Source organism: Hyaena hyaena, unplaced genomic scaffold, assembly GCF_003009895.1.
Source record: "Hyaena hyaena isolate Hyena2069 unplaced genomic scaffold, ASM300989v1 scaffold_458, whole genome shotgun sequence".
Taxonomy (NCBI): Eukaryota; Metazoa; Chordata; class Mammalia; order Carnivora; family Hyaenidae; genus Hyaena; species Hyaena hyaena.
In genome coordinates, this window is record NW_024081090.1 from 860696 (window position 1) to 880587 (window position 19892).

The 19892-nt window shown below is 39.4% G+C and overlaps 1 protein-coding gene across 10 annotated transcripts in view; it reads right to left on the reverse strand.

Annotated features, from left to right (window-relative positions):
- The window catches only part of MPDZ (multiple PDZ domain crumbs cell polarity complex component), a 156790-nt gene that overhangs the window by 14389 nt on the left and 122509 nt on the right, over positions 1-19892 (reverse strand). For 9 of the 10 annotated variants that reach the window (XM_039253675.1, XM_039253671.1, XM_039253666.1 and 6 more), the window contains 8 exons: positions 17408-17570; positions 15436-15632; positions 14239-14330; positions 13932-14022; positions 11712-11792; positions 3137-3229; positions 2979-3053; positions 1748-1919 (listed from right to left, as the gene is read on the reverse strand). In XM_039253675.1, coding sequence (XP_039109606.1) covers positions 1748-1919; positions 2979-3053; positions 3137-3229; positions 11712-11792; positions 13932-14022; positions 14239-14330; positions 15436-15632; positions 17408-17570 — 964 coding nt within the window. The remainder of the gene's footprint in view (positions 1-1747; positions 1920-2978; positions 3054-3136; positions 3230-11711; positions 11793-13931; positions 14023-14238; positions 14331-15435; positions 15633-17407; positions 17571-19892) is intronic. The other variant, XM_039253669.1, reaches the window with a different exon arrangement.

The window sequence follows — 19892 nt, forward strand, 5'->3', positions numbered from 1 at the left end:
AACACATTCTGGGAAGACCAGAAAAACAGAAAGCACATCAGTAATTCTAGGCATGGTGCCGTACTTCAGGGCTTTTTATGTTTTTGTTTCTGTTTTCCTTTTCTTATTCTAGAGCACCTCTTCTTATATAATCAGATCTGTGCCTATGTGTACCAGGATTTAATATCTGAGTTTATTAAAAGTCAGGGGAGCCCCTCCCCAAGCAGTTTCTTTCTTGGTGTTTCATGTGATTTTATAAACTCAGATATTAAATCCTGGTGCATATATGCTCAGGACTGAATAGATAAGAACAGATTAGGAGAAAACAAGAATATAATTTCCCACCTTGTTTTATGAGAGCCTTCATATCATATATTTTATGATATCCCAAAGAGCATACAACAAACATGATGTTTTGAAAAAAGCTAAGGGCGGGGGGGGGGGGGGAGCGTCTGGTTGGCTCAGTCCGTTAAGCATCCAACTTCAGCTCAAGTCACAATCCCACAGTTCATGAGTTCGAGCCCTGCATTGGGCTCTGTGCTGGCAGCTCATAGCCTGGAGCCTGCTTTGGAATCTGTGACTTCCCCTCTCTCTGATCCCTGCCCCACCCCATCCCACATCACGCTCTGCCTCTGTGTATCAAAAAATACATGTTAAATTTTTTTAAATAAAATTTAAAAAAAATGAAAAAGTTAATTAAGACACTCAATGACTAGTTTAAGACATGAGACTCTCTTTAGGAAATCAGAGACACACTAATTCTTGCTCCTGAAATAGTAAAAGCAGGTGTAAGATGTTTTCTTTTATGTTACACTTTCATTTAGCATTTCCTATTTTTATAGACAGTGCTAGTAGAGGATTGACAAAAAAATTGAAAAATGAGAAAACTTCGGTAAAACCTCTTAACATTTCAGTGAATTACCCAGTCTTTCTAAATAAAGGATTAGTTTCATCAGATATGTATTAAGATTTTTTTTGCCTAACTATATTATATATGTTTTAAAAACTACTGTTTCCCTAACAACCTGTCAAAAGAACTTAATGTTTCAAACTAGAAGCCAAAAGATTTTTTTTCTCCCATCACAGAACACACCTATGTGTTTAAGTATTTTTTCAATGTTGCAAAGCTTGAAATTTACTGTTTTATTAGAGTTAGTATAATTGTTGTCAAAAAGTAACTTAAAGGAAGGATTTGCCTCAATATGCCAGACAATGGCACACACCAGTCTCATTCCATGGTCCACATACAACCACTTCATCTATTTTGATGGGATCTATTACATGCAAATGACGCAGATCAATTATGCTTACCACAGCAATAACTAGCATTTTTAAGAGTTTATGGTAATGCCAGGCACTGGTGATTCCATAGGTCAAGAGGTATCACTGTAGCCATTTTACAGATTAGATCACTTGAGGCTTTAGAGAAGTTAAATTATTCATTCAATATAGAAAAAGGGATGTTCCAAATGATGTTGTTACTTCATTAGTCAAATACCCAGAATCACAGGTACCTTCAGGAAAAGATCCTTGGAGAGCAAAGAGTGTCACTGCCTTGCTGCACAGAGGAAGGAGATGAGGCTCAGAGCAGCTGGATGGATTTCCCTGCCTAGAAGTCCAGCACTCTTTCTTCAGGAGCCCTCTCTTTATACCATCTTGTCACCAAAGCGTTCCCTGTCTATGGCCTTTCAAACAGTGAGTTACATACAGGCAGGTGGCTCCCAGCGGAACCAGCTGCTGAGGTCAGGTGCACCACACAAGCCCTTACTTCGGATGGACTCCAGTTCCGAGGACTCAGAAGGTGGCGGCATTGCAGACAAGGAGCTGTTCTTTTCTCCACCGGCTGTCCCAGCTGCTGAAGCAATAGCCTGGGAGTCTGGATTCTCAGCACGAATGGTAAGTTTCACTGTTGTCTTTGTTGTTTTCAAAAGGCTAATGAACTGGCAGGGTGGCAGTTAGACATGGCAGGGAAACAAAATTCAAGAGCGAATTAGTAGACATACCAGTAAGTCACTATTATAGCTGGAATCTCTTTTTTTGTCAGAACTTGAGGAGTCAAGAAAGAATGGTTGTAGTTTTGTTCTAGTTTCTCAGCTACCTGATATTAAGGCCACAGTTAATTTTATTGGAAGTCTAGTTGTGAACATATTCTTCATGCAAATACAGGGCTTTAAATTTTACATTCCTAATTAATCTCATCCATTTCTTTGGATCCCTACAACTTTAGAAGGTATATGGGGTATTTCACCTACTTCCTGATTCTTCTGAGAATGAAACAGCTTATACAGACATTTTTAATAAGTGGAAACCCGTTAAAAGCAGAGTAAGGAAAATTATGCAACAAAGAATCAAGCCAAAGGAAAAGTGAGAACACAGGCATATGGGTTAAAGGGTCCAACCTTAGACAATTATTAAAACTGAATTTAAAACATGGGTTAAGCTTCTTGCTGGCCAATGTAGAAATAAAAATATTTGCACACCAAATCTCAACAGAAACACAGCTTTTTTCCTAGCACTTATATACGAAAGGCCTCAAGTGAGTTTACTAGTTAAGTATTATCACTTCTGAGGAGGAGGAGACTCACGGATAACTGTTTAATCCCAATAAAAGTAATGCATTTAATAACTGAGTCTGTTTATAAACCAATAGACATAGTGGATATTTACTGGAGCAAATATTCATAAAAACTCCTTTGGTCTTAATGCTAAGTTTATCTTTATTTAGAAATTCAAGATTTTCTAAGGGAAAATGGAAATGATATTTATCAGAAACACCCACTGAACACTGGATTTACTAGGCAAGAGAAAGTATCTCATCATTTGATTGGAAAATAGAAGTTGAAGAACTTCCAAACAATCTCTCCTCTTTCTTAACGACATCCGTCTAACATAGCTACATGGTTCCAAATCCTTATGATCACATACACACAGACAAATACAACACTGGCCATGCCCACGGATGGGTTCATAGTGTTATTTGCTTTCTTTTGGAAAAGTACCTTTTCTACGGGATAGCCAATAACAACTTCATCATCTATAGCCAAAATCTGATCTCCAACTTTGAGCCGTCCATCCTGAATGGAAACATGTAAGATTTGGTGTGATTTTATAGAAGTAGTTCCCTCTCTAACACTTTATGACTGTGAGAAAGCCTCACCTTGGCCGCCACCCCGTGCTCCGTTAGACTCTTTATGATGACTCCGCTGAGTGTATCTTCTTCACTGATAGCAATGCCCAAACCCCCTTGATCCTAAAAAATAGGAACAACTTAATAAGACTTGAAACAGATTAAATTTATCCAAAGGAAAGCTATATGGCCATAACTTCTGAACATTATAGTCCACCCAAGGCTAGAAAACAGATTAAAGCCATTCTAAAGCTCATTAACAAAAATCTCTTCTTAATCAAACTTTCAAATTTTTTAATGGGAAGAAATTCTCTTCCATCAAATATTCAAATGTATTCATTCCTCCCATATGTTTACGGTTTCTGGTATATTTAGCATGTATATCCAGTTACACATTTCCAGTAACTTTAGCAAAATATCCAGAGAACTGAATGCATTCAGTAACTCAATAAACATATGACATTTGCCAATGTAGTTTTGTATAACTGGCTGATGGAATAAGTCATTTAAAACCAAATCAAAGTACCCTGCTTCCTCTTTGTGGCCTACAACTTTGAAGTAACAACCCAAACTGGCCCCTTCAGTCTGCCCTTCTTCCCTGAGCAGACAGACTGCAATTACTCCTGCATGCTCTGTCCTTTCTGGGGCTGAATACCCACCGTTGTTTCCCCAGACACTTGTGTTTTGATTTGATGCAGAGCGAAAACACTCTCAACCCTGAGCCCAGAGACATGCACTGAAAACCTGCCAAGCCTAGAGAGCCATCCATGTTTTGTCTGTATTTTCTACATTTTCTTTTATCAAGACCAAATGTTCAATAGCATTGGTTTTTACATTTCTCTAATATTTACATTAATAAAATTAAAATAGGGTTTTGGATATTTTCATTTTGGTTAGAGCTAGCAACCTTCTGCATTAGTTTCTACCCAGGGAAATGTAAAGCGAAAGAGGGAAAAAGAAATCTTGTCATGGTTCTATGAAATGTATATGTGAGAGCCAAGACTGCCAGCGGGCCTTTAGGACCATGACCATGGCGACATCCAGGTAAAGCTGCCCCACCATTTTAAAGATTATCACCACTGTAGCTTTTCTGAGATAGATTATTCATGTTTGAGGACTTTCAGACTGTCACTGGGCATCTCTCTCTATCACTTCTCTCTTTCCAGACAATCAATCACTTGCATAAGACAGAGGAAACTGCACTTGGGGCACCTGCGTGGCTCAGTCAGTTAAGTGGCCAACTTTGGCTCAGGACATGATCTTGCAGTTTGTGAGTTTGAGTCCCATGTCAGGCCCTGTGCTGACAGCTCAGAGCCTGGAGGCTGTTTCAGATTCTGTGTCTCCCTCACTCTCCCAGCTTGCACTCTATCTCTGTCTCTCTCAAAAATAAATAAATGTTAAAAAAAAATTAAAAAAAAAAAAAAGAAACTGCACTTTTAGGGTGAGCAGGGCTTGGTTCTAATTTACTTTCTGAGTACCTGCAGGACTTTGGATAAGCTATATAAGACGTCTGAACCTCAATTTTCATATCTGAAGAAACGAGTAATAATGCAGGTGACCCTTGAACAACGTGGGGGCTGGGGTGCTGATCCCCCCTTGCACAGGTGAAAATCCGTGCAGAACTGCTGACTCCTCAAAAGCTGAACTACCAACAGCCTACCACTGACTGGAAGTATTACTTATAACATAAATGCTTGAGTAATGTATTTTGTATGTTTTATGTATTATAAACTATGTCCTCCAATGAAGTAAGCTAGAAAAAAGACAATGTTATTAAGAAAACCATAAGAGAAAATAAATTACAGTACTATACTATATTTATCAAAAATCCCACATATAAATGGACCCACACAGTTCAAACCCTTGCTGTTCATGCTCAACCATGACATTGCTGTGAGGACTGGGTGTAATAAGAAAGGGACTGAAAACTTGATGCACTATATACACTGCAGTTACTACACATACATTCCTTCTGCTTGTTACTCTACAGAATGTAACTGAATTTACTCCAGATAAATTCTCTAAACTTGCCAGGAGTTTGAGACCTGAATCCTGATTTAGTGGTGAAAGAATCAGCTTTAATGAGTAGGAAGGTGAATGTGTTACCAAAATGATAAAATCCCAATGCCACTGCCAAGTACATCTAATATAGTTAAACATTCTATTTGGGATTTTCTACACCAATGGTCTTTCCTATTACCACAAAGAAATGTTTGCTTGAGTAAGTATTACTCTATATCTACAGTGCTTGTATGTACACAACTCTGGGATTTGATTCTATTATTGCCTATTCACTTATCTGTAGGCAGGAAAATATTTTACTAGTACAGTGGGCATTTGCTGGTTGTTTGCTTAATGACCATTCTCATCTTACTCCTTTGTATAAGCTCATACATTTTTTTAAAGACCCCCTCCTCCTGCTGCCTCAAATAACATACAGGAGCATGCTCTCTCTCTCTTGCTCCCCCCCCTCTCTGCCTATGTGTTGGGTGGTGGTTTTAAAATACCCTTGTATACAGGGGTGCCTGGGTAGCTCAGTCAGTTAAGCAGCTGACTTCAGCTCAGGTCACGATCTCACAGTTTGTGGGTTCAAGCCCTGTGACAGGCTCTGTGCTGACAGCTCAGAGCCTGGAGCCAGTTTCAGAGTCTGTGTCTCCTTTTCTCTCCCCCACCCTCCCTGACTCATGTGCATGCCTGCATGTGTACTCTCTCTCAAACAGTTAAAAAAAAAAAAATGTATACAAACTCTTTGATATTCCTCCTTTCAAGAAGGAGATGCTGAATGTGGGCTGGACTTGGTTACCTGATTGTAAAATAGAGAACAGAACAGAAGGAATGGTGTGTAGTTTCACAACTATGTCAAAAGGCAGTGGGGATTCTCCTTACTCTCTCTTGGATAACCTGTTTTGAGGGGAGCTGGTTTCTTGTCATGAGGACATGAAAGCAGCGCCACAGAGAGGCAATGGAGACCTCCTAGCAACAGTCATTTAAGCAAACCATCCCAGATGCGGATCCTGTAGCCTCAGTCAAGCCTTCAGATGACTGCAGCCCTAGCTGGCCGTTTGTTGGCAAAATGTATCTCACCAGACCACCCAGCTGAACTGCTCCTCAATTCTTGCAGAGATGATAAATGTCTATTGTTTTAAGTTTCTAAATGTTGTGGCAATTTGTTATGTAACAGTGGAAAAATAACTCCAAGGATGGAGTGTGAATGAGTGAAGTCAACAGTCCAATTCCAGGCCCACGGCCACAGTCCCTATAGCTCAGGAGCAGGCATGTGATCTGAACAGGCTTAGTTAGCATGGGTTTCAGGACTTTTGCTCAGAATTTTGGGACAGCTACTCTGCCCCCACCCTGCTTTGGAAGAAGTGGCACATGATCCTGACTATGGTTGGCAGCCATTGTAAAACTGAGAGGAGACCAGCCTGGGGACACAGCTGACCCCTGTCAGCTGTGCAGGGAGAACAGAACTGGCTCATGACAACACTACTGAGCCTTAGGGTCAACTATCCCGGAGCATCACTGTCCGGTAACCCAAGCCCATAAATCCCCTTCTTTGACTAACCTGACAGAGGAAGTTGGTTTAGGTTTTTTCATTTTGTTTTGTTTTGTTTTTGTTGTTAGCAATACACAGGGTCCTAAAAGGAACAATAAGGTACACATCTGCATATGTAATATGCTCCAATCCCACTTAGAGTCCTATAAAAATAAACACATACATACACATCTACAGACAATTTACTGGTATCAGAAGAACAGGATGAAACACAAGTAAGGATAGCAGGGCACGAGTGCAGTTCTTATCTACTGCTCAGCTTTCCGCCTCACTTCTGCCACAGTGCATACAGTCCTTAACAGAAACAGAGCTGAGAAACACTGCTCTGAGCCAGTTATTAAAGCACCACCATATAGAGAAGGTGAAACAAATTAAGGGGCTTTATTTACAGAGGAACAGTTGTATAATTAAATAGCTAGAAAAGAGTGAACAGGAAGTGAAAGTGGGATGAAACTAAACTATTATTATCAGGAAAGCTATTCTGAAGTTGGAAGATTCTCCAAAACTTCTGAAGAAAAATTCTTAATGCTATTTGAATTTTACCCTATAAAACTGTATGGATACAAAACCTATCTCTGACAACTGTGTATGGTTGTTACCTTCCTAAGACAAAGTGCTAAAAATCAATCTTTAATCAAAAAGATTTTGTCTGATCAATTGAACTAGCATTTCAGTCAATCACTAAGGGTTCAGATGATATACATAAATTTTCTGTTTATACTATTTTCCCACTTAAAAGGGGGATTAAAAAGAAAACAAAAAGATAGTCAACCTGTATAGAGTGTTTAAGGAGTAAAAAAAAAACAACAAAAACAACCTAGAAATGATCTGTTACTACAATTTGTTTTGAAACAGGAATGAAAACTATTGTCTCCTCTCTGTAGTCTTCAAGTGCACCTGACATCTTTGAGTAGACACAGCATGTAAGCATCCATGCAGTGTTCCCTCCGGCATACCTGGTATGAACTATGGTACCCCACACTATATAACCCCTCTACTACATAATAGGAGAAAAGTATAGCAGTTTCTTCCTTTTTAACATGTTTGCAATACAGATGTATAAAAAATTTACCCACATGGATAAATTACTGACGAGAGACATGCACCCGAGCTACGACTGGTTAAATGGCAAATGAAGATATTACTAGTAAGCAGTAGATAGGCCAGAATGGTGAAGGAATGTTTCAAAATAAACAGACATTAGATTAAACTAGGTCTTTAGTTATCCAGGATGTAGGTAAGCTAAAAGAAAGCAGAAAGACATCCCAAGTACAAAGGCAAGGAGGGATGAATTCTCAAAATAAATCTCCATGGGCTCTTGATACAAGGGAGTCTGAATGAAGTAGAGGACTCATAAGAAACAGGTGTTTTGGAAAGGTAAATGGGCTCCAGTTGCAAGCTGCAACAAGGAATGGCAAATGTAAGACCAGAGTTTAAGTTCTACTCTACCATTTTGAGTTATGGGAATGTTACAAGTGGGGAAAGTCAAAGCAATAGCACAGGGTTGTTGAGAAGTAAAGGACACGATGCACGTGTGACTTTACTTTTTTTTTTTTTTTTCAAACAAGCATAATTTTTAAAAATACAGGGAGTATAAAGGACAAAGTGCTGCAGATGAGGTATGAATGTTAAAACACTGTTTCATTTTCCCTTCTTTGCTTTCTTGTGTTTTCTTCCCAGAGTTGACGAATAATGGAGTTCAGAGTGGACCGCCTTATACCGTATGCTATGTCTCTTAAAGTGTCAATTTTAGCAATGGTTTCCTCAAAGGCTATATTCTGTGGAGGATTCAGAACCTCATGGTTAAGATATTAACTTGCAAGAAATATCTTGAACTGTGCCAAGTGTAAAGGTCACTTTTAGGCAAACAGGCTTGAGTGATGGAATGCAGAAAAGAGCCACAACGACCCCCTGGCTGAATACAGACAGGTTCATCAGGTGATGCACCCCTCCCTGCCCGCCCCCCAACCCCGCCCCAAATATCCACAGGCGCTAACTAACGGGCTACTTACAACCAGGCACAGTTACCAAAAAAGGGAAAATTCCATATGTTGCCTTACCTCCTCACCTTCTCACTTTAAATATGGCCCCCATGCCATCCCTGGTTGCAGACAGCCTCTCCTTTGCTCACCGCTCCCTTGCGGCATGTTCAATACATTTCTATCTCCCTTGTTCTGCTACAAGTGACCCTTTCACCACTTTGGCTTCCGCCAGATGGTTGCCCACATCTGGAGGCCCCCATATGATCAGGAGAGACACTATATTTACACATCACACTAAGTGTTTATACAAATTCTTTCATTGAATCCTTACAAAAATACTTCCGACATAAAGGTATATTATTTCCCTATCCTACAGACAAGGAAACTGAGGCCCAGAGAAGTTAAGTGGCTCTAAAAGCCCACATTTTAAGTCACAATTGATTGCTTCTCCTGTCAGCTGATCTTAAAAGATTCTTGAATATTCCCCTTTATTCACTTTGGCTTTCATCAATAAATACATTTCAGTTACTGAGCTTTAGATGTGTTTGAAATCTACCTATAATTGGAAGCTTTCTGTGGGCAATAAAATCTGAAGTTCTTCCAAGTTCTTGGGTTTCCCCTACAGCAACTATTTTAGAAAGAAAAATGCACATGACAGACACTTGGTGAATAAATCAGAAGGAGGGTAAGGGCAGAGAACAACCCTTAAGCTGCCATAGAATGATGGCAGCTTGCCCATTAGCTTAAAGGAGCCAAAAAGTAACCCCTGATACAAGCAGCCCTATTTACAGAAGAGGAGAGTGAGGACCAGTGAGATCAAGTTTCCAAGTGATTCATGGGAGATCACTCAGAAAGGGTTCTGACAGACAAAGGAGGCCTCTGTCCACCCCCACTGCTGAATGTCAGGCCAAGAGACTTGAATTTATCTGTCTAGGAATGGAAGTCCTTGAAAGATTATAAACAGGAGATTAGTGTGATTAACCATCTACAGAACACCTTAATCAGGTAGCCTAAGGCAAGGAGAAAGCATCACAAAAAACCAATGCCAGGAAGCAGTCAGACATCTCTCTGCCAGCTTACTCCTTTCCTAATAAGTATAACAATAAAAAAACAAAACAAAACAAAACAAAACAAACCCCAGGCAATATTGATGTACATGTGCAAGGTTCTAGACTCTTCACACAGCATAATTTCATTCTCAGTACAACTCTATGAGGTGAACACTACTATGATCTCCATTTGGTAGAGGGGAAGTTGTCCAGATTAAGAGCCCTGTCCAAGCTCCCAGCCTATTAAGAGGCAAAAGAGGGCTCTGACTTGGAAGGTTTGGCTTTAAGTCTACATGCTCAACTGCTATAGGGTTCTGTTCCTTATTCATCTGTTTAGCTGGGTCATTCCCCCAAAATTTCCTGGGTACTCATTATATTCTAGGATATATTAAACCATAGGCAAATAAATTAAATCAGTGCCATGAAAAGTATTTGTAAAAATATATATATTATTTTTGGCTTTTCTAAAGATAAGCATAAACCTGCATTAAGAAAAAGCACATATAATGAATCCAGCCTACATTTAAATGCTTTAAAATTAACAAACTAGAGAGAAATAACTGCACTGTTAAATACTATAAATCTGACACTTCAGGATTTCAGAGGAAAAGGAAACCCAATCTGAAACCAGCAGGAGAGAAAGAAAGGTATCCTCTCTCTTAAATGGCAACTGAGTGAGGGATTCCTGAAGTGTATGAACCTTTTTGCAGAAAAGGCAAAAACCTTAATGATTTAATGTTCTCCTTCCACCTATAACACAAAGAGTGCATAATAATGACTTCTTTTAAGTGTAGTAAATGACAGGACCAGGGCATTCCATTTTGCACATGATTATTTATTGAAAAAAAGAAAAGAAAATCAATAGCCACAGTCATTTTCCCCCCTAAATACAATGAAGACTGTGTGCCAGGCTTTATGCCAACTACATGCAAACACTTATTTAACCTTTAAAATTAAGTCAAAGGTAATATTATCATCTCCAATTTACTGGTGAGAAAATGGAGGCAAAGGAAGATTACGTAATGTGTCAGGTATGTACCTGATGAAGCAAGGATGGAACATGACAGACAGGACTGTGGAGCCCAGGCGGTAAGTATGCTGTACTACTTGGAACACTATCCCCCTGCCCTGCCCCGCCCCGCCTGCCCTCCCCTTTGCCCTGAACACTCCACATCTCCACCTATGTTCTCCTTCATCTACTGCCTGCCTGCATTCCAGCATGAGCATGAGCCTGCAGCTCCTGAAAGCATTTCTAGGTTTCTGTTCAGGAAATCACTTCTTTGAAGTGATCTTTTATTTATTTAAAATTTTAAAAAATGTTTTATTTATTTCTGAGAGAGAGACAGCATGAGCAGGGGAGGGTCAGAGAGAGAGCGAGGTACAGAATCTGAAATAGGCTCCAAGCTCTGAGCTAGCTGTCAGCACAGAGCCCGACGCGGGGCTCGAACCCACGAACCGTGAGATCATGAACTGAGCTTAAGTTGGACGCTTAACCGACTGAGCCACCCAGGCGCCCCTCAAGTGGTTGTCTGAACCTAAGGTTCAGATCTTTTCAAAAGTAAATACTTCACTGATGCTGATCAGTGAAACTTCTAGTTAATGAAGCTTTCAGTTTTATGAAGGACAAAGACTTTAACTTGTGTTTTTATTCCTTTTATGTCGTCCACAGCAGGTGTCTGGTAAATGTATCAAAGCAGAGACTGCCGAACATCATACTGTAGGATAATCATAAAGGCAGGAAAAGCTCAGTCCTGGCTAAAGTATCAGTTAATGCGGTAATTCTCAAACTTCCATGTGCACTGGAATCGCCAAGAAGGCTTATAAAAAACCAAACTGCAGGCCCACCCCCACAGTTTCTCATTCAAAAGGTGTGGGCGGGCCCAAGTGGCCACATTGCTAACAAGATCCCTGGTGATGCTGATGCTGCTGGTCTAGAGAGCACACGTCTGGGAACCAGTAAATTAGATCACTGGTGGGAAAGTATTCACACCTTTTCATCCAACACAAAGCAGATTTACCTTGGGAAGTTCCAGATGCTGCACGTTTGTGAATGAACAGAGGTCCACAGGTGCATCAGAAGTAGTAACACTTGGTTCGGCCTGACAGAGGGAAAGAATGGCAAAACAGACAACTGAGTGTTATGAATTTTTGCTTAATAAGGGCCACTTAATCAAAATTATTTCATGTATTATAATTCATTATTATCTCAACATCTCATGACGTTTATGAACATTAGACTCTTTTCAAAATACTAATAAGGTGTGATTAGACAGCAATTTTTTAGAGGACAGAGACACAAAGTGGCTCTTAAGGCTGCCTGTATTTATCCTACAGTGGAATCTAATGGCAACCCGGCTACCAAGTGGCAAAACCCGCGGAAACACAGAACACCAGCAGAGGCACTGTTCACTCTTCACTGTGTTAGTCGTCAAGCGAATTTGGGAGCTATTAGATGTTTTACTTGAAAAGTATTAAAATATTCCATTTTCCGAAGGGATATAGGCAGTACCATTCATATGAAAATAAAATTTTCTCCTTTCTAATCTTGAAAACCCACTCGCTTCGTGCACCGTTGTGAAAAGCTGCTCAGTTCACCAGAACAAGCGGCTTGCATGTGTACTGACACCCCCAGTGTGTGTGTGCTCCTTTGGGGGCCAGTGTTTCTGTATCTTCATCTTCTTCCACCATGATCATCAGAGCTTCTTATTTTATTCTCTTCATTCTCTTTGCCTCCTTTTATTCATCCTAAACAAGTATCAGAAGCTTTACCATATCAAAACTGCCACCCCAAAACTCCAAATTCTATGTCACCGTCTAGCCATTATCTTCTCTCTCCTAATTATTAAGCCACCATTTGCTTTCTCAAACACCATCACCTAGCTGCCAAGTCCAATGGACTCTCTTTAATCATCACCTCATTTGACCTCTTTGCCGCCCTGAACATTGGAGAATTTACCCTTCTTTCTTGAAAGATATATACTCCTCAGCTGCTATGCAACATGCCAGCTGGTCCTTCCTCATTACCTCTGAGCACTCTTTGTTAGGCTTCCTCTTGTTGTTATTAAATAATTCTGACTTTTGCCCTTTTTTCCTAAGTATTTTCTGTATATAAGAACCTCAGCTTCTGTGGTGAACAAATGACAAATCTGCATCTATGGGAATTCATCTCTAAACTCTAGACTAAGTGTCCCGATGTACACTTCTCCCAGGTTCTTCAACAGGTACTTTCTTCTTAAGGTGCCTCAAATAGAATGTTTTCTATTTTTACAGATACATGTTTTTAATATTCTTTTTGGTAAAAGTCAGCTATCTACAAGTCACTAAGTGAGCCAACATGAAGCTTTCTACATCTTGTCTGTTTGCTTCACCAGCCCATTCCAACCCCAAAGCAGCACCTGGTACAAGGCAGATACTCAGTAAATGCTTGTTGGATAAACAGATGGTCACCCACTCACTGTTCCTCACTGAGTACATTTAGTTAGGGATAAGGTGATGCTAAGTTTGATCCTAAACTTCTGGAACTTCTGACATGATCATTTGTTTTTCTTCTTCTTCTTCTTTCTCCTTTTCCTTCTTCCTCCTCCCTCCTCCTTCTCCTTCTTCTTCTTCCTCCCCTTTCCATTCTCCCTTCTCCTCTTCCTCCTCCTAAGTTTACTTTAACTTCTCTTCCTTGCAACCTCTCATTTTTCTCTGTGCCATTTCCAAAGAAGTATTTCAAAATGCAATTCTTGGTGAGTTCCCCAGGGCCTCAAAGACAGTTTCCATCATGATTTTCATGATCTGACCCTACCTCTTCTCTCTCAGTGACCCTTTCTTCACAAGCAATCCACTCCCCACCTCCCACTATTCTGTGATGCCCTGTGATTTTCATTCCTTGAATCAGCCAGAGCCCACAGGCCGCTCCTCAGTCCATGCCCTCAGCTTGGAAGATATTTGCACCCCATGTTTAATTCCCACATATACTTCATGTGTCACCTCTCCTAGGGAGTCACTGTCACTCTCTCCCCAGAAGGAGACTTAACAACTTTTTCTACCTTCATTATTCCCCATGCAGGCCCCATGTAAGTTGTGTGTCTATTTACAGGAGTGTTTCTTGCAATAGGCTATAAACTTCTTAGGGTCCAAGTCCATGAGTCATTTATCTTCAACATCCTGGTAAGGGCTCTGTAATTGTTCACTGAATTAATACAAAGTATATCAATCAAAGCTTCCCAGAGAAGCAAATACAAGATACATACCTCCTTATTTTGAGAACTTTCTGAGGTAGAAGGCAAAGGTTCTACTGCATTTCCAGGACATACAGCCATCTGACTCACTGCATCTTTATTTCTAAAAGAAAGAGTATTGACCTATCACAGCATCATGATTCATATTATTTTCATTCTCTTACTTGAAGACTCAGAAGATTAGAGAAAATTCTGCAACCTCAAAGACCTGGCTCTGTAACACTCATACATTTATAAATGTATTATTTCCATTTAATAGAACTCTGAATTGAAAGCCTAATAAAAAGTACTTAATAAACCAGAAAAAGAAAGTGCTTACCTGATAAAAATTATTTTTACTTTTGAAGGAGCACATTTAATGATTGAAGAAGCATTCTGATGACTTCTTCCATATAAAATTTGACCATTGATCTATGAGAAACAAAGAGCATTAACTAAGCCTGAAATTTTAATTCTGCTAACTTCTTATCATCCTAGTTAGCTAATAAAAAGGTCACTTTTTTCTTCCTATAAAATATTATATCTGTGTCCCTTCCAAGAACATGAACCTGACTTTGAAGGTGAATAAAGAAAACCTCATGTTTGAAGCCGACATTACAAGGACATGTGTGTAGTGTGATCCCCATACACAAAAGAGGCAAGTTTATAATGACTGTACAAAAGGCAGAGTAAGCTTCCTGGTGAGCACTGGGGTTCCAGCACATTCTGTCAAAGCAAGGGCTCTCCTGGAAGCACCAGTGACCTCCATAGATCATCAAGGGAAATCCCCTGTGGTCATAGACGTTGGTTAGTCTCAAGACCCAGACCCTGGGACTAGGCAGCTGGGAAGCAGGAAGTGCCCAAGCAGAACAGTACCTAATGGAACCTGCTGGTCATCTAGTCACTTAGCCAATGCTAACTGAACCTTCCTGGCCAAGGGAGAAGCACAGAAGAGCAAGGAAGAGGATTAAGGCATTATAAAGACACATGGATCCCAGTCTCCAGGAGGCAAGGACAAATGAAACAACCACATGTGATTCTAAACACTATAAAGTCTGGTCCAGAAATTTATTTGGTTTGGAGGGCTGAGTTACTGTTTTCGTTATTTAGCCTTAACCTTGACCCCACATCACCCCACCCCTATCACTTCTACCATTAGGAATTCAACTTCCAGAATGTCCAGTGGGTCACCCTCATTACTAAGGAGTGATTGGTCATTTGGCTTTTCAAAAGCTCCTAATAAAAATGCAGCACACAAAAAAATGTTTTTTAAGTGTGATCTTTATTACTGTCTTGGGGCAAAAATTGTTTCTGGTGCTACACAGTCACAACCTTTTAATGGAAGTTAATGGGAACATGGACTCTACTTAGCAGAGATTTGGTTTAGAGCCAAACTTGCTGCAGTGCATCTATTTTATTAGGCAAGCAACAGTTTTCTCAGTCACCATATGAGGCCCGGGTGGATTTTCTGGAAACTGATGACTCCAGTGCACCAATTCAACAAGACTGATTTCAGCATTTTCCATTAAGAACTTACCTCTAGAAGCTCGTCTGCAATCTGCAGTCGACCATCTTTCCCAGCTGCTCCGTTTGGATCAATCCCCACTATAAAGACACTCATCCTAGATCGGTCTTTGTTTCCAGCAAGACTTAGACCCAAACCACTACGACCTTTCTCCAGTTCAATCATATGCAGCTCTCCTGTTAGGGTTCCATAACGCTCTCTGATATTTTCTACACACAACAGAACAACAACAACAAAATTGTAGGTTAATTCACAGCCAGATGTTTTACTATGGAGGGTTATTTAGCTTTAAAAGGGCATTACTTGGACCAAAATATAAATCCTTGGCAGTTAAGGAAAGCTAAATAATCTAGTCCCTGAGGCGTCAAGACTAGTTTCCTGGAACACCCAAACTTTGAGGAATTTGTCCATCTAGGGTGCAGACAGTGGCATGTCTAATTAATCAGTTCAGTTGGGTGATCAGGCCCTAGAGATTCATATTAACAAACTCTCAAAAGACTCTGATTAAAACAAAGCACTACTTCATAATCTGCAGAAATGAGAACATTCAGAGGATTTATCTTCACTGATTAGTGGAGCCTTTTCTTCCATAGGAAAACTGGCCTACATGTCACACCATGTTGGGTATCTGCTTGGTACGTACACCCAGAATAAAGAGGATGCATCTTCTTATGCACAGAGCCATTATGCCAGGACAAATCAATGTACCTGTCTCAGATTTAGGACCCATGTTCTCAATTAGATGAGACCATTCAACTCTCCCATTCCACATTTTCAAGAGGTACAATTTATTCTTGAATCTGAGAGGGCAAGGCCCTAGGCCACAGGCCCAGATGAACAACCAGCCAGGAGCCAACACTAATTTCTAGTCATGTGAGTGAGCCACCCTCAAGGCCCAGCCCAGCTGAGCCCAGTCAACCACAATACCATGACACAATAATAAACTGTTTCCTTAAGCCAGTAAGTAAGTATTGGAGTAGCTTGTTACATGACATTCCCTTTCATGTTTTCCTCAGAGTATATTCCAGTCACCTCAATGGATTAGCAATATATTCTGATTTTATTGAAAATAGGCTTAGAAAACTGCAAACTTTACAAATCTTCTCTTAGAAAATGTTACTTACTGTACAGCTCATGTCTTGCATTCCATATTGATTCTTACCTGCACCAACTTCATAAAGTGCCATTTCCTGATTCCTTCTAGAATCTACCAGCACAACCTTTATACCCTATGCTTCCTAAAAGCATATACCATGCTTTTCTTAAAGGAATTATATTTTTAAAACAGAACTTTTTAAAGCACTGATACATAAGTAACTTTTTGCTAAATTTTTAATATTTCCTTACAAAAAGGCCTATTTCATTAGAAAAAGAGACACCCCATGGCTCCTAATAATGGCTGCCTTTGAATGCTTCCTGTGCATCAGACATTGTGGTTTGCACTCCTCAGACATTATCAAATTTGATGTTAGAGACCTGAGTAAGGACTGCACTTTCAAAAGAGATACAGCCCCTGGGCAAAAACTCAGAGGCAGTTAAACAACTTGTCAAATGCCCCAAGTTTTTACTTCAACACGTACTATGCTACCACCCTGGTACAGACAACACCAGAGTTCAAGACAGATATGAACAGCAACCAGCTTTTACAATGAGGGATATGAGGTCTGGAGAGGGGCAACAACCTGTTCAAGACCACAAGGTGGCAGATCCTGGACTAGTTTCCCCCTGCCCTCTTTAATGCTCACACAAATGGCAAAATGGGCTTAAGCAGGAACGCTCAGTTAAAGGAAAGGAAGAATATGATTTCATGCTTTGGGATTGTGTGCAGTATCCAGGCAAAACAAAAGTATTTTTTCCAAACAAAACCGCAGGATGTATAACTAAAGCTGAAACATACTTACCCATCCAGGGCATATGCCTTGAGAAACCCAGAGCTACTTTAATGTCTCCATTAAAATTGAACGCATCACAAAAGACAACTTACTCCAGCTATAACCAAACTCATCCTCTTTGTCCACATCTTCTGAGATTTTGCTTGCAGATGAGTGTGCGTGATTAGTGCTCATTTCTGCAGATGCTGAAGAAGGGGGCAGAGGCACACTGCACAATGGAGCCTTTTCTGACTCTGACTCTGACTGACTGGGTGCCTGTGGGAACAAGAAGAATGCAGTGGGTATGTGCAGTCTAAGGAAGAAAAACTTAAGAAAAAGAAATAAACGATAATGTCAAAAACTGGTTTTAAAATATCTAACGCATATACAAATGTATATATAATGGTAGACAGGATTCAGGTACAGTTTAAGCATACTAAAAATGTAGTATGTTCAGAGCATAATTCATTAAACTGTTATTTGGTATATTAGAGCAATGATTTTTTTTCAATTTGAAGGCTTAAATGACTTAAGATAGAAAAAACTGTCCAAACTTCCCCTTTTGGAAAAGAAAATTCTCCTTCAGAAGTTTTCATAAATATGGAGGGGTCTAGGCAAGATTTTGTGGGTCTAGAAACTAGAAAAAACTTGAACTAAGTTATTCAAACAATAATAGAAGTTCAAAGGTTAGCAGTCAGACTATATATAAAGAATTCTTCATTGCTACCTGAATCCTCTCTCCAAAAACTCTCTTAACAAACCCATGATAATGAGCATTACACATGCAGGTTCATCTACCAGGGGAGCACATGGACTCGATCTGAGGAGCAGGTTTTAAGGGACAGCACCATCATTCCCTTGCCAAGGGAGTTCACAAGGTAAGTGAGAAAACACGAGAGATCACTTCATACAAACCCAAAGTATGGCATACTTGCTATCACTTAGGGCTATTGGTCCTATTTAGAAAAAAAAAAAAAACACTTGGTAACAAGTTCTTATATTACAGATTATCAAAGAGAATTTTAGAGTTGGAAAGGCCCATAAGCCACTGAGTTCATTTTACTCATTATGAAGATGAAAAACTTGAGGCCACGAGAAGATTTTGTTCAAAATCACATTGGTACTAGATTTCTTTTGCCTTAATTCTTAATCCAATGCACTTTCCATTATGCCATTCTGTCTCCTCTAATTTCCATAGTTAGCACCAAATTCAACAGTCAGAGATACCTAGTTAAAGTTCTATCCATGGTATGAAGCTTTCCCTGACTCCCTGAATCTAAATTTTTCCTATTCTTATTTATTTTACCCTTTTGTTCCATATAAAAGTCCCTCTGATATACCTCACTTTATATGTGTGGATCTGGAAAAAGATTGTGGTGAAAAAAAAAACTTCCTATAGAACACGGCAAATGATAAGCATGCATAAATATTTAGAAATTATTAACTGGTGTCAAGAATTAGAATGTCACAAAATACACCTATATACTACAACTTTATAGCACTGAAAGTGATCTTTCTTTGTTGATTCAGAAACCACTTCGGGATTCTAAGCTGCCCCAAAATGAACCTAATAAATATCAATTACTATTTTTCTGGCAAAGTAACAGATAACTCATTGGTAGAGACTTATAGGCAATAGATTTTCAAGCTACAGAATCTACTGTGTTAAAATGTTTGGTTTACACACAACTGGCCACCCAGACAAAAACTACCATTGCAAACAAAACCTTTGACATCTTCCCAAGTCTGTGCCATAAAACCCTCAAATCAACAATGTACAAATAAAAATGTCCACAAACAAAAAATTTTCTTTGACCCAAACCAGGTTCATTTAACACACTAATGTACGGGTTGCGGGGCCGGGGGGAGCTTATGTAATTTACATTTTTTCTGGTAAAAATAAAAACAATTTCTCTATAACAAGAGAAAATTAGCAAGTATAAATTAAGCCCATTTGGTTTTTAAAAGGGGGAACAAAATCTGATTTAAACTTCCCATAATTTTAATAAATTTATAGATGTAAATATTATAGATCTTGCTGCATAACTTTCCAGAGCTGTTTCCTTAAAAATAACAAAATCTGCCTAAAAAACTGTTTAGGACCTGACTTAGGCACAATGTTTTCAATCTGTGAATAAACTAAAACAGTGTCCTAACTTTACTGATTAATCATAAAACAAATACGAGCCTGTATTAACTAAAGGGCAAGCATTTAGGTACTCTATTTAACTACTCCTGAAACCCTCATTCTCAATGAGATCGTGGATTTAGCTCGTGGTTGACACTTAGGATTTATTAATGAAAATATAACTCTTCAACAAAGATCATTTAGCCTTCATTGGCAAAAAAATGCAAAGTGCCCTTGAAATCACTCCATGCCATGTATGCACACAAGTGTAAAACACACATAGCACACTGTAACACACCTACTTACTCATGAAAATTTCACAGTGAGACAAACCTTAAATGGTATGGGAGCAAAAGGGTTAGTTGGGGAACAACGGAAGGTAACTCTACTTGAATTCTGTAATTCCTACAGTAACAGAAAACATATTCCTTCAGATACAACATCTTTGGTTATCCATATTACAATAACGT